This window comes from Saimiri boliviensis, chromosome 17 (genome assembly GCF_048565385.1).
Source record: "Saimiri boliviensis isolate mSaiBol1 chromosome 17, mSaiBol1.pri, whole genome shotgun sequence".
NCBI lineage: Eukaryota > Metazoa > Chordata > Mammalia > Primates > Cebidae > Saimiri > Saimiri boliviensis.
The window spans coordinates 46381548-46394204 of NC_133465.1; the positions used below are offsets into that span (position 1 = coordinate 46381548).

Below are 12657 nucleotides of genomic sequence, written 5' to 3' on the forward strand. Positions count from 1 at the left end.
GTCCAGGAGCAGAACATCCGTTCAACTGACAGTCTCCAAATTGTTCACTTCCCTATCCCCAAATAGTGTTTACTGCCTTTTAGTATAAATTTATATATTTAAGACATTAGGAATTACTTTGAGAAGAGAGCATCATATTGATTAGCAGGGAGTAAAATACATAAAGGAGGGAGGTGTTTTCAGCATTACCTAGAAAACCAGTACTTACGGTACCCTAGATTGAAGACAAGTTGTCACAAAGAAGTTGACTCTTTATTCTCTTGCCTTGATTCCCTTGGGAAGTTATCCAGGCTTGGATCATTTCCCTACTGGGCAAATGAAAATAGTAGCATCAAACAGTCTCATATGAATGTTGAGCGGTTCCAATCATGAATGACTTATAAGACAGTCTGAAAGGCACAAACATTTTAAAATGCTAATTATTTAAATTATTATAATAAAGTGGACATGTCAGACAGGGTCAGGTCTCTATCACTTATAATGGTACAAATTGATTGGTTAACTAATTATGGGTTTAGTTTAGAAACAGTAATTTTTTTTGGAATGATGTTTTTTAATGTTGTGGATAGTGAATACTTTGAAAACACCCAACATTATTGTCACTAAAATGTATGGAATATTTAGTGGACTGCATGGATTTTTCAAATAAAAAATATTTAAAAATAAAGAATAAATACAAAACTATAATGGGACCATCAGTTTATGTTCAGAACAGTTCATGATAAGGTAGATACAATTCCTATTTAGAGACTTTTTACTGATTTTTGTTGTGACCTGGTCAAATTTTTAATCTTTTGCTCATTTTTCCCCCAGGAATAAAAGAAGAAAAACAGAGAATATTGTCAGTTTAATAGTTTTTAAAACTTGAGTTCCTGAGGTGAGTTATTATGAGATTTCAAAGTATTATTAACATAATCTATTTATCTCTAGAGACTTTACAAATACAAATTATCTTTTGTGAAATAAGTTAAGCACATATTATTAGGACCATTTGGAGATGAGTCGTCTCTGAAGCTAAGTGGCCATAGAGATCACAAAGCATTTCTATATCAAAGCAGGACTGGAATGTACGATGCTTACTCAACTCCTTCTTGAAACATTGTCATCTATTTACTCATGTGGGCAGGTCTCTTGAATTTTTTAAATCACAGATTTGCTCTAAAGCTTTTTTTAAAAAACTTAGGTATGCTCTAGTTCTTTCTCTTTCTGGAAGTGGAGGATAGATTTTTTTTTTTTTTTTTTTTTTTTTTTTTTGAGGCAGAATTTTGCTCTTGTTGCCCAGACTAGAGTGCAGTGGTACAATCTTGGTTCACTGCAACCTCCAACTTCTGGTTTCAAGCGATTCTCCTGCCTTAGCCTTCTGGAGTAGCTAGGATTACAGGTGCCCGCCACCACACCTGGCTAATTTTTTTTTTTTTTTTTTTTCGTATTTTCAGTAGAGACGGTTTCACCATATTGGCCAGGCTGGTCTTGAACTCCTGACCTCGTAATCTGCCTGCCTCAGGTTCCCGAAGTGTTAGGATTACAGGTGTGAGCCACCACACCCGGCCCAAAATGGATGATAAATTTCACAAATTCTCTGGGCCACTTCAGTCTTTACATTTTTTCCCTGCAATGATTTTATTCATGGCAAGAAACTGGTATTTGGATGTATATAATTGATCATTTCTTGGTAATCTACTAGGTAGTAGAACATTACATGATGTGCATACATATTTTAGGCATTCAAAATGAATTAAGCTTCATGGAGTGTTGCTGTCTCCTTATTTCAGGATAAAGTTTTTCATTACATTATCTTATTCTAATGATTGTATGCTAATTTCCCCCATACATGTATTGTTCAGTTTCAAGTATGCTGTTGTTTAAAATTCACATTCTATATTTCTGTTAAATAACCATTTTTTCTTGAACTCGAATGAGGTTTGTTTTGTTACTAGATTTCTAGTTTTTTGTTTTGTTTTGTTTTTGTTTTTGTTTCTGAGAATCAGATTCTGGTATACTAAGTCCTTCCACAAAATGGCTTCCCTGGTTTGGTTTGGGAAGGAGGTGCTGATGTCTCTGGTAATCTTAGGTCGATTGGAGTGAGCTTGCATGTAGTTTCTTTATCCCTTCTCTTGTTAGAAGGAAGGTGGAGTCATAAGGTTCTCACTAGCATGGTATTATTTCATGGCAAAGCACACAGACTCTGAGTCATTCTGTGTGGGTTACACATTTCAGCACTTTCAGTTATTAGCTGTGTGATCTTGGGCAAATTACTCAACCAGTCTCTGCCTCAATTTCCTTATCTGTAAAACGAGGATGATAACAGTACCTATCTCATATGGTTGTTGTGAGGCTTAAATCATGCTTAGAACAGAGTCTAGCACCTAGTAAGTGCTGGTTATCAATTATTGGCTCTCCTGGCAGTCATGTTTAAAGGTCTTGAATATTGGCCTGGTTTTAGCAGAAATAATTTATTCCCTGAGTTACGGTGAGTTAGTGGTCAGACATCTCAAATACTATGAAATCTGAGCTAAGTGTTCAAAAATTTATAAAAGACAAACTTTAAAGACCTTTTAGTATTAGCATTTACTCTTAGCATTGTACATTCTATGGATTTGGAAAATGTATAATGACACGTATCCATTCTTATGGTATTATCCAGAGTATTTTCACAGCCTTAAGAAACCTCTGCATTCTGCCTATGCATCCCTGCCCTCTAATTCCTGGCAGCCACTGGCCTTTTTACTACCTCCATAGTTTTGCCTTGTACAGAATGCCCTGGAGTTGGAGTCATACAGTATGTAACCTTCTCAGATTGTCTTCTTTCACTTAGTAATATACATTTAAGGTTCCTCTGTGTCTTTTCATGGCCTAATAGCTCATAGCTTTTTAGCACTAAATAATATTCTGTCATCTGGATGTACCACACTTTATTTATCCATTCACCTACTCAAGGACATCTGGGTTGCTTCCAAGTTTTGGCAATTATGAATAAATCTGTGCACGAAAACCTCTGTGTAAATGTAAGCTTTCAACTCTTATGTGGTAGGTTGTTTCCTTCTCCTAATTTTGATATGAGGATGTATGATGAGACGACTAGTTAATTAAAAAGTTAGGTGAGAGGGTGTCTGCCTTACATTCACCTAGGTATTATTACATGCATGTGGGAAAGAGATGGGGAAAGACAGTTTGAAAGTGATTGTGCTTCAACTGTATTGAACCTGTTCTGCAGAGTTCAGTAATAGGGTACTGGTTTCAGAGAAAAACGGGCTGTTTCTGTTATGGGATTGGTGTAGGGGCGTCAAGTCTCTCACCCACAAATAAACCTCTGGAGGGTTTTCTGCTGAGTTTAACCTCCTCCCACTCCCAGGCTTGAAATTGATTCATTAATGGTAAGTGCTGAAATCAGTGCACTGAAAGTTACCTTTGACTTAGGAGCCACATGGCTCTGCAGTCTTGGATGGCAAAAACGACCTAGAGAACTTGTGAATCCCTACTCTTAGGATGGAGTGCTCAAGATTGTGAATTGGACACCCGCTGGAACTCTCCACTTAGCCCTGTCCTCACAGCTCTCTTTTCCCCTTGCTACCTTCAAATATCACCATTTATAACCTTTCCTTTATTTTTAAGGATGTTTCTGATTCTTCAGTTTCTTATTTCGACTTCTATGAGCATATTGACCTTAGGGACTGGATCTTATTAACTGTTTTATCCTCATTACCTGGCCCACAGCGTGTGCTCAGTAAGTGCTTTTTGTACTGAGACAAGGGAGACAAAATTTTACGGAGAAGTGAACAAGACTCCAACTGGTTTACATGTTAAACTTACTCCCAACTTGTGACGACCATTGAATTAAACAGAAGAAATTAAAGACAAATTTCAGCTCCCATTGGAGGGTATATTTAAGATGCAAGGATTGACCAGGACCAGGGAAGATGACTTGCAACAGGAAGAACCTTTATTGAAACACCACCATAGAGAAAAATTCCAAGAAATGGTCCTACTCTAAAAATAACTTTTCCTAATTCATTGAAAGAAAAGCAGAAAAATAAGGGAGATCTTCTTTAGGAAACTAGTTTCATTTTGGTATTTTAACTTGGGGGCATTCTTTCTCAGAGGCTGGAGTTCAGGAAGGCACCCTCTGATCATTCTTGTTGACTTTGGTGGATTTCTCTTCCACAGTGTGAACTCTGGATGAGAGAACTTTGCCACGAGGATCTATTTCTTCCACAACTGTTTTGACAATGGTGGTTTTAGGTGAATCTAAAATGCCACATATAAACTGTTAGAATTTATCAAATTCATAAATAGGAAATACCTCATCATTTGAAACACATACGAATACACACTGAAGGCCTGACACAGCTTTTGCTTACCTTTTGTCTGATTTCCTGGGCCTCTGTAGCCTTTTGATTTAGAACAGGAACTGTAAAAGTATAGAGCGCTTATATTAATTATTTCATTCTGTTTTACTGAGGAAACTGAAAAACAATGATTTAAGGTGGGAATTCACTGAATTCTGAAATAACACTAAAAGAGTTTTTATCTACACATGGTCTAGATCATAGATATTTTGTACTTGATTTCAAATAATCTCTAGTAACCTTAAAAATAAATTGTTTTCTCGGCCAGGCGCGGTGGCTCAAGCCTGTAATCCCAGCACTTTGGGAGGCCGAGGCGGGTGGATCACGAGGTCGAGAGATCGAGACCGTCCTGGTCAACATAGTGAAACCCCGTCTCTACTAAAAATACTAAAAAAAAATTAGCTGGGCATGGTGGCGCGTGCCTGTAATCCCACCCACTCAGGAGGCTGAGGCAGGAGAATTGCCTGAGCCCAGGAGGCGGAGGTTGTGGTGAGCCGAGATTGCGCCATTGCACTCCAGCCTGGGTAACAAGAGCGAAACTCCGTCTCAAAAAACAAAACAAAACAAAAAACAAAAATAAATAAATAAATAAATAAATAAATAAATAAATAAATTGTTTTCTCAATGGCAGCAATACTGACCCATCTTCTCCATCTATCAGCAGGCAGTAGGTCTCAATTTCTTTTTCCAGGTGGACCTTCACATCGAGGAGCTGCTCATACTCGAGCTTCTGGCCCTCGGTCTCGGTTCTGACCTGGTGCAGCTGCTCCTCCAGGGCCCCGATCTGAGCCTGGATCTGCGCCAGCTGCGCGCAGTAGTTACTCTCGGTCTCTGTCAAGGAGCACTCCAGGGAGTGTTTCTGTAGTTTGGTAACACACGGTTTAATAGAAAAGGTCACAGTATTTTAGAATAAGCCAAAGCATTTAAGAGGTAATTAAGACAATTATCCTTACATTATGCAAATAATTATACTTACCCCAAAGATTCCGTTTATTCAATATTAATCATTGCTTTTACTAAATGTCATCCTACTTTTCTATTTGAGAATGACACAGCTGGTGCTGAATGTTCCTCAGATGCCCAGGTGTGCTAAAAAAGATGCAATTGTCTCTTCATAGGGCACAGACTAAAAGATCCCTCCCCTGCACCAGTATAGCCTGTGCTTGCAGAGTTCGGCACAATTTGCTACTTTCTCCACGACTGGAAGTCCACCTACATTTTGCCACCCATTTCTATTCGTGTGACAGTCTTGTCATATGAGGACGGCAGCTCTTCTATTAAAAAGTCATCCTGCAGTGAACTGCATAAACTTTCCATGCGTAGAATAAACCACAGAAAAGAATGACCTTCGTAGGCTTTAAATGCAGTAGCTCAATTGATTGGCCTGTGAATCTGAATGGGATTACGGAGCTACACAGAGGGCACTCCCACCGCGATTTTACACGGAATGAAGATGAGAGCGTCTTATCCTTTCATCAGCAAGTATTTTTTATATAAAGCCTTGATTTTACACACATTCATAGCCTCATCTATGGATAAACTCTGGTGGTTTACTAGCCATAGAGGGAAAAGTATAGATCTGGTAGTGAGAAAATTTGGAGAGAACTTCCGGTTCCTTCCTATCCAACTGTGGGACTGTGGGAATTGCTCGACTTCTTCGAATCTCAGATTCCTCTTTTGGAAATAATGACATGAGTTATAATGTCTGCCTGCCTGTGCCCTGGGGTGGTTGTAGACTCACATGTGGGCGGAAGTGCTGGGCAAACCCTTAATGAAAGCAGTTAGGATTATCATTACACGTTTAGCTTTACAGTCAGCCTTCATGCCTCTACCTTGCCTCTTGTTTATGCTATTTACAAAGGAACTTGTAAGTGCTCTTAATTAAGTGGCCAAAGGGAATGCTAGATGAAGCTAGGAGTGGTGCAAATGTATTTTTGCTCTCTTTAAGCAGTAGGATTTTTTTCTTTTTCAAAAAATGGACACATAAGAATTGTACGTATTTATGGGGTTCATAATTCTATTTCAAAACACGAAATGTGTGATGATAGAATCAGGTCAATTAGCATATCCGTGGCCCCAAACACTTACCTTTTTTTCTTGTGTTGGGAACATTCAAAACTCTCTTTTTGAACTATTTGAAAATATAGAATAAATTATTCTTAACCGTAGTCATTCCACAGTGCTATGGAACACTTGAACGGATTATTCCTATTCTGCTGTAATTTTGTATCCTTTAACCAACCTCTTCCTATTCCCCATCCCCTTCCCAGTCTCCAGTAACCATTATCCCACTCTCTCCTTCTATGAGACCAACTTTTTAAGTTTCCACATATGAGTGGTTTTAGATATTTTGATTTAGGATAGAAGATTCAAAGTCAAAACTACTTTCTTTTTCCAATATCTCTATTGTATTTACTAATTTCTAATGTTTCATCATTATTAGCATCTAGGTATACCTTGTAGGCAAAGAGGATTGTCATGTGTGAAATGCAAATATGTCTTGGGTCAAGCACTATAATTCATGGCTAAAAACTAAAATATGTAATATTATGTTGGAAGAAAATACTCTCGGATTTTTTTTCTCAAGTTCTAAGCAAATCTGTTGCCTAACTTTTCGCTTACCGTTGCTAAGAGGGACTGAAGTTCAATCTCCAGGGTTTGAAGAGTGCGTTTCATCTCGGTAAGTTCACTCCGGGCTGAGCTGGTGGCGCCAGCGTCGTCGGAGATCTGCTGCTGCAGCGAGGCGCTCTGGAACAGGAGAGGCCGTGTTCGGGCGCCGCGGTGGGCTGCGTCCGTGCGCGGAGCCCCCGGAGCGCACCTAAGGGTGGTTTTACCTTCTCGTTGAACCAGGCCTCCGCGTCCCTGCGGTTCTGCTCTGCGAGGGCCTCGTACTCGGCTCGCATGTTGTTCAGCAGAACCGTGAGGTCCACCCCGGGGGCCGCGTTCATCTCCACGTTCACGTTGCCTCCAGCCGCGCACTGCAGAGCTTTCATCTCCTGAAAGATATTTGTTTAATGGAATTAGGATCTGAATATTTTATTTGTTTCATTTTTTGAGTTAGGGTGTCACTCTGATGCCTAGTATGGAATGCAGTGGTGCGATTACGGCTCACTGCAGCTTCGAACTCCTGGCCTCGAGCGATCCTCCAGTCTGGGTCTCCCACAGCGTTGGGATTATAGGTGTGAGCCTCCGCGTCTGGCCTGAATATTTTTAAAGGAGCCAGGTGGACAAGATTTACAGGATTAGAAACTTTTTGGGAGGTTTGTTTCTTTTAAGCAGGATGAATAGAAGCACCTCAAACAATCTAAGCCATATGGAGAAACTGACAGGTTCCTTCTTGACTGTTAATTTAAGATATTATATTTATCATCTGAAATTAATTTTAAAATTTGGGAGAGAGGCGACTGTGAGAGCCAGCCGGGTAGAGCCTCTACCTCTGCATGATTCTTCTTGAGGTAAGCCAGCTCCTCACTGAGAGTTTCCAGCTGGATCTCCAGGTCTGTTCTGCACAAGGTCAGCTCATCCAGGACTCTGCGCAAACCGTTGATATCCGCCTCAACACTCTGATGAAGCGCCAGCTCATTTTCAAACCTTAGAAAAGTATTCGAAAGTTTCATCACTAGTTATCAGGCACAGCATCACTTTTTGGATCATCATACAACTCAGACTAAGCTTTGAGGTAAAACTACTAAATAATACTTAAAACTTCAGTCAGGTCACTCATCATGCAATAACTACATTTCTTTGAAGCAAGAGAATGGGAATAGCCAAAATTCTTTCTCATATGACTTTGACATTCATTCGTGTTAGCCCACAAATTTCCCAAGTAAAATAGGTTGCTCAGCTAGTGACTCCTAATACGCATTTCATTTAAAACAAATACATGAATAAACAAGAACAAAGAATGAGCCAACCTCAAATAACTCAGAAAAAAATGCTTAGACAACTTTTTTTCCTGTTTATCTTCAGCTCTGCTTACTTGAGTCTGAAGTCATCAGCTGTGAGTCTTGCATTATCATTTTGCAGGACAACATGGGCGTTACTTGTAGTTGCAGAAATTATCTGACAAATAGAGAGTTAAGATTGAGGAAATATTTAAGATACATTTCAAAGTTCCTTGAAATAAAATTACATATGAAATTATAGTAATATTTCTGGCATCTGTTTCTCATAATCAGACGAGTCTTTTGAAGATGGGAAATTTAAGTATGGTCTCTCTCTCTCTCTCTCTTTCTTTCTCTCTCTCTGAAATGGAATCTTGCTCTGTTTCACAGGCTGTAGTGTATGGCACAATCTCGGCCACTGCAACCTCTACCTCCCAGGTTCAAGTGATTCTCCTGCCTCAGCCTCCCAAGTAGCTGGGATTATAAGTACATGCCACCACACCTGGCTAATTTTTGTAGTTTTAGGAGAGGCGGGGTTTTACTATGTTGGCCAGGATGGTCTTGAACTCTTAACCTCAAGTGATCCGCCGGCCTTGGCCTCCCAAAGTGCTGGGATTACAGGCATGAGCCACTGTGCCCGGCCAAGTATGGTCTCTTTTATTCCCCACCCCAATCATAAAAAAAGCTCTTTCTATGAGAAAGCCTATAAATATATAGCTAGAGACATTGGGCAGTTTTTGATATTTTAATATTACCAAAATCACAGACACATACCCAATACCACATGATGGGCATGCCATGTTCAAATATTAGAATTTATTGGAAATTATTTTTAATATTGAAAATGAACTCCTAAAATTTAGAAGCTGAGGGCAAAGCCCTGCTATTGTGACAACTTATACATTTATGCATCTGTGAGTGGCTAAATACCCTCGGGAGTGCTAAGACTCACGCCACAGTGTTTCTTACCTGGTTCTTAAGGTCGTCAATAATTGGGAAGTATCTGCTGTAATCATGATCAAGGCCGCGGCAAGAACCAGGTCCAAATTTCTCATACCACCCCTTGATCTTCTGCTCCAAGTCGGCATTGGCCTCCTCTAGGGCTCGAACATTCTCCAGGTAGGAGGCCAAGCGGTCGTTGAGGTTCTGCATGGTCACCTTCTCATTGCCAGAGAGGAGGCCATGCTCATTCCCTGTGAAGCCAGCACAGGAAACACTTCCCCCTCCCAGACCTCCACCATAGCCTCCTACAGATGAGCTGCCCCCAAAAGCACAAGAGAAGCCACTTCCAAAGGCTGGCATACCACAGGTGTTTCCGGCCCCAAAGCCTGCTCCCCCACTAGAGAGCCTCACAGAGCCAGCGCCCCCACAAGAGCCAAGCCTTCTGGATGTGGAAGAAAAGCGCACAGACATGGTGTCCAGGCTGGAGCGTTTGTTTCTGCCGTGATGTTCTGATGGTGAATCTCCTACTCGAGTATCTTGGTTTGCCTTTATATACACATGATTACGGTGTTCCTTGATGAGCTTTGCTCACAGCAAAATGGTGTTTGCCAGCTCATTGTGAATTACCCATAATGGGGTGTTTTTTAATGAATGGCTTTACTATACTTTGTCCATTTCTGTAGGTGGATAGTTATCATGGGGTTATTTGTTATCTCTGGAGTTGGACAGGGTGGAGTATTATCAGAATTATTATAGTGATGCATTTCAAATTTAGTATGAGTAACCTTCCTGTCTTCCAGGCCTCAGGAATGTACAATACCTATAAGAATAAAAAAGTATGATAGACAGATTTCTCTTTCCCTTGCCCAAATCAGCATTGTATTTTCTTTGGCAATGAAGTATCACAGTCATAATTTTCTATCAGATGTATTGAAAATAATTTCAAGACTGTGTGTCCATGGTACCAGAAGGAGAAGCGGAGGTCCTCAAGGAGAACTGAGGCATTAAAAGGAATCTTCTTTGGAGACAGAAAGTGTTCCTTTGATCCTTATCCTTCCTGAATTTCCATTTCATCTGTACTGGTTTTCCATCTAAGTTCTGTTGCTAACCAGGTTAAGTAAAGGAATTGGTTACCTCCTTGGGCCTCAGTTTCCACATCTGTAAAGTGAAGGGTCTAGGCTGTGGCCTCTGTATTCCCTTTCTATCTCTGGATTGCTCGTATTTCTGTACTCCTGCTCGCTGTCCATTTCCATAGCCCTTTTCTCATGCCATGGTTTTTCATGAGTAAAGCAGAGCAATACTTCCTCTGCTTTTCACCTTCTACTTATTCCTGAATTGCGGTCCCACCATTTTACCAAAAGTAACGTCTCAGACATCACTGCACATCTCTAATCATCATTTCTTTTATTTATTCTCCTATACCCTCTTGGTTATGTTCAGTACTGACTACCTCAGTCTGATCCGTCTGATCGAGTTTGCGACAGTTGCTTCGTGAGAATTTTTCTATATCACGTGCTGCTCCCCCTTTCCCTTCTTCTTATAGCTTCTGTGCCCTACATTTGTCATTTCTTACAGTTTTGTGCTTGTTATTCATGATTCTTTTTTTTTTTTTTTTTAGACAGGGTCTCACTTTATCACCCCAGGATGGAATGCAGTGGTGTGATCATGGCTCACTTCAGCCTCAACCTCCTAGGCTTAAGTGATCCTCCCACTTCAGCCTACCAAGTATCTGGTAATACAGGCACACGCCATCATGCCCTTCTAATTTGTGTGTATGTGTGGGTTTTTTTTGTAGAGATGGGGTTTGCCATGTTGTCTGGGCTGGTCTTGAATGCCTGGGCTTGAGAGATTCTCCTACCTCGGCCTCCCAAAGTGCTGGGATTACAGGCGTGAGCCACCGCGCCCGGCCCCACCTCACCATGTCAATGTAGGTTTTTCCTCACCGCCTTGTGCATTCTTTTTTACTACTTTCCTCTTTCCCATCTCTTTGCCTTTGCTCATGTTGTTCTTTCCACCTGGTTTGCTTTTTCAGACTAAAATTTAACAAATCATTTGAGATTGTGTATTTGCCGAGAATAATTGACATCCCTTTCAAGTACCTAGATTGAAAAGGAAGTTGGCAAAAATGTAAATTGTTATGACTTAACAAATGAGTTTGCAGAAAAAAAAAAAGCCAGAAAGATTTGTCAATCAATTGAATACATTATTGAAGTATTATGGTTTATTGTGTTACATAAAAATAGGACACCAAAACATTATTTATTTGCCATTTATAGTTTATGTTGTTATATATGTGTCCTATTACCTCATTACCTGTTATAAATAATAAGATGTTTTTAAAAGAAAAAGATCTATGTTTTAGTATTTCTTTATTTTTTGAGACAGAGTCTTGCTCTGTTGCCCAGGCTGGAGTGCAGTCGTGTGATCTCTGCTCACCGCAACCTCCGCCTCCTGGGTTCAAGTGATTCTCCTGACTCAGCCTCCCAAGTAGCTGGGACTACAGGTGGCGCCATCACACCTGGCTAACTCTTGTATTTGTAGTAGAGATGGGATTTCACCATGTTGGCCAGGCTGGTCTCAAACTCCTGACATCAGACCGCCCAGCTTGGTCTCCAAAAGTGTTGGCGTTATGAATGTGAGCCAATGCGCTGGGCTTATTTCTAACTGAACTTTTTTTCTTACTGTTCAACAAGAGATCTCACATTTTCAGTTCGCACTGGGCTTTGTGAATTATGTAGCCATCCCGGATTGTTGGGTCTCTCTGAGGAAGCTGAAGAATCTTAGAGCAAAGACCTCTAGACACAAATGTTTGAGTGTTCTCCACAAAAGGGAAGCTCACCATACAACCACTCTGGAAGGAACTACAGACACTTATACACAAAGCTTCCACATGTTTAAGGCCTTACTTGTTCAAAATGAACAGAATTTAAAATATCACCATATTTTAAATTAATTTAAATTATAAATTAATTTCGATATTTTAAATTAACTTAAAATATCACCATACATTGAGAAACACTCAAACAAGAAAGACAGAGACTCAAACAAACAAAAAATAATACTCAGGGGAAACAGAGGTAATAAAGAACCTTGAAGAAAACTTTAAAAAAAGAAACTACCTATAATTATTACTTTCAGAAGTAGCAAAAATACTGTATATTTAAAACATGGATAAAATATCATTCAAATTGAACAGGATGCACATAGAAGTCGTCTTTTTTATTTATTTATCTTTTTTTGAGACGGAGTTTCGCTCTTGTTACCCAGGCTGGAGTGCAATGGCGCGATCTCGGCTCACCGCAACCTCCGCCTCCTGGGTTCAGGCAATTCTCCTGCCTCAGCCTCCTGAGGAGCTGGGATTACAGGCACGTGCCACCATGCCCAGCTAATTTTTTGTATTTTTAGTAGAGACGGGGTTTCACCATGTTGACCAGGATGGTCTCAATCCCTTGACCTCGTGATCCACCCGCCTCGGCCTCCCAAAG

At 40.2% G+C, this 12657-nt stretch overlaps 1 protein-coding gene across 1 annotated transcript; it reads right to left on the minus strand.

Moving 5' to 3' along the window:
- Positions 1-3918: 3918 nt before the first annotated feature.
- Positions 3919-9692, minus strand: KRT27 (keratin 27). Its single transcript, XM_003942807.4, has 8 exons — positions 9200-9692; positions 8326-8408; positions 7781-7937; positions 7181-7342; positions 6969-7094; positions 4988-5205; positions 4359-4408; positions 3919-4245 (listed from the first exon to the last, which is right to left on the minus strand). Exons 1-8 carry the CDS (start codon positions 9641-9643, stop codon positions 4109-4111), a joined length of 1377 nt encoding a protein of 458 aa, XP_003942856.1. The 5' UTR covers positions 9644-9692; the 3' UTR covers positions 3919-4108.
- Positions 9693-12657: the final 2965 nt, after the last annotated feature.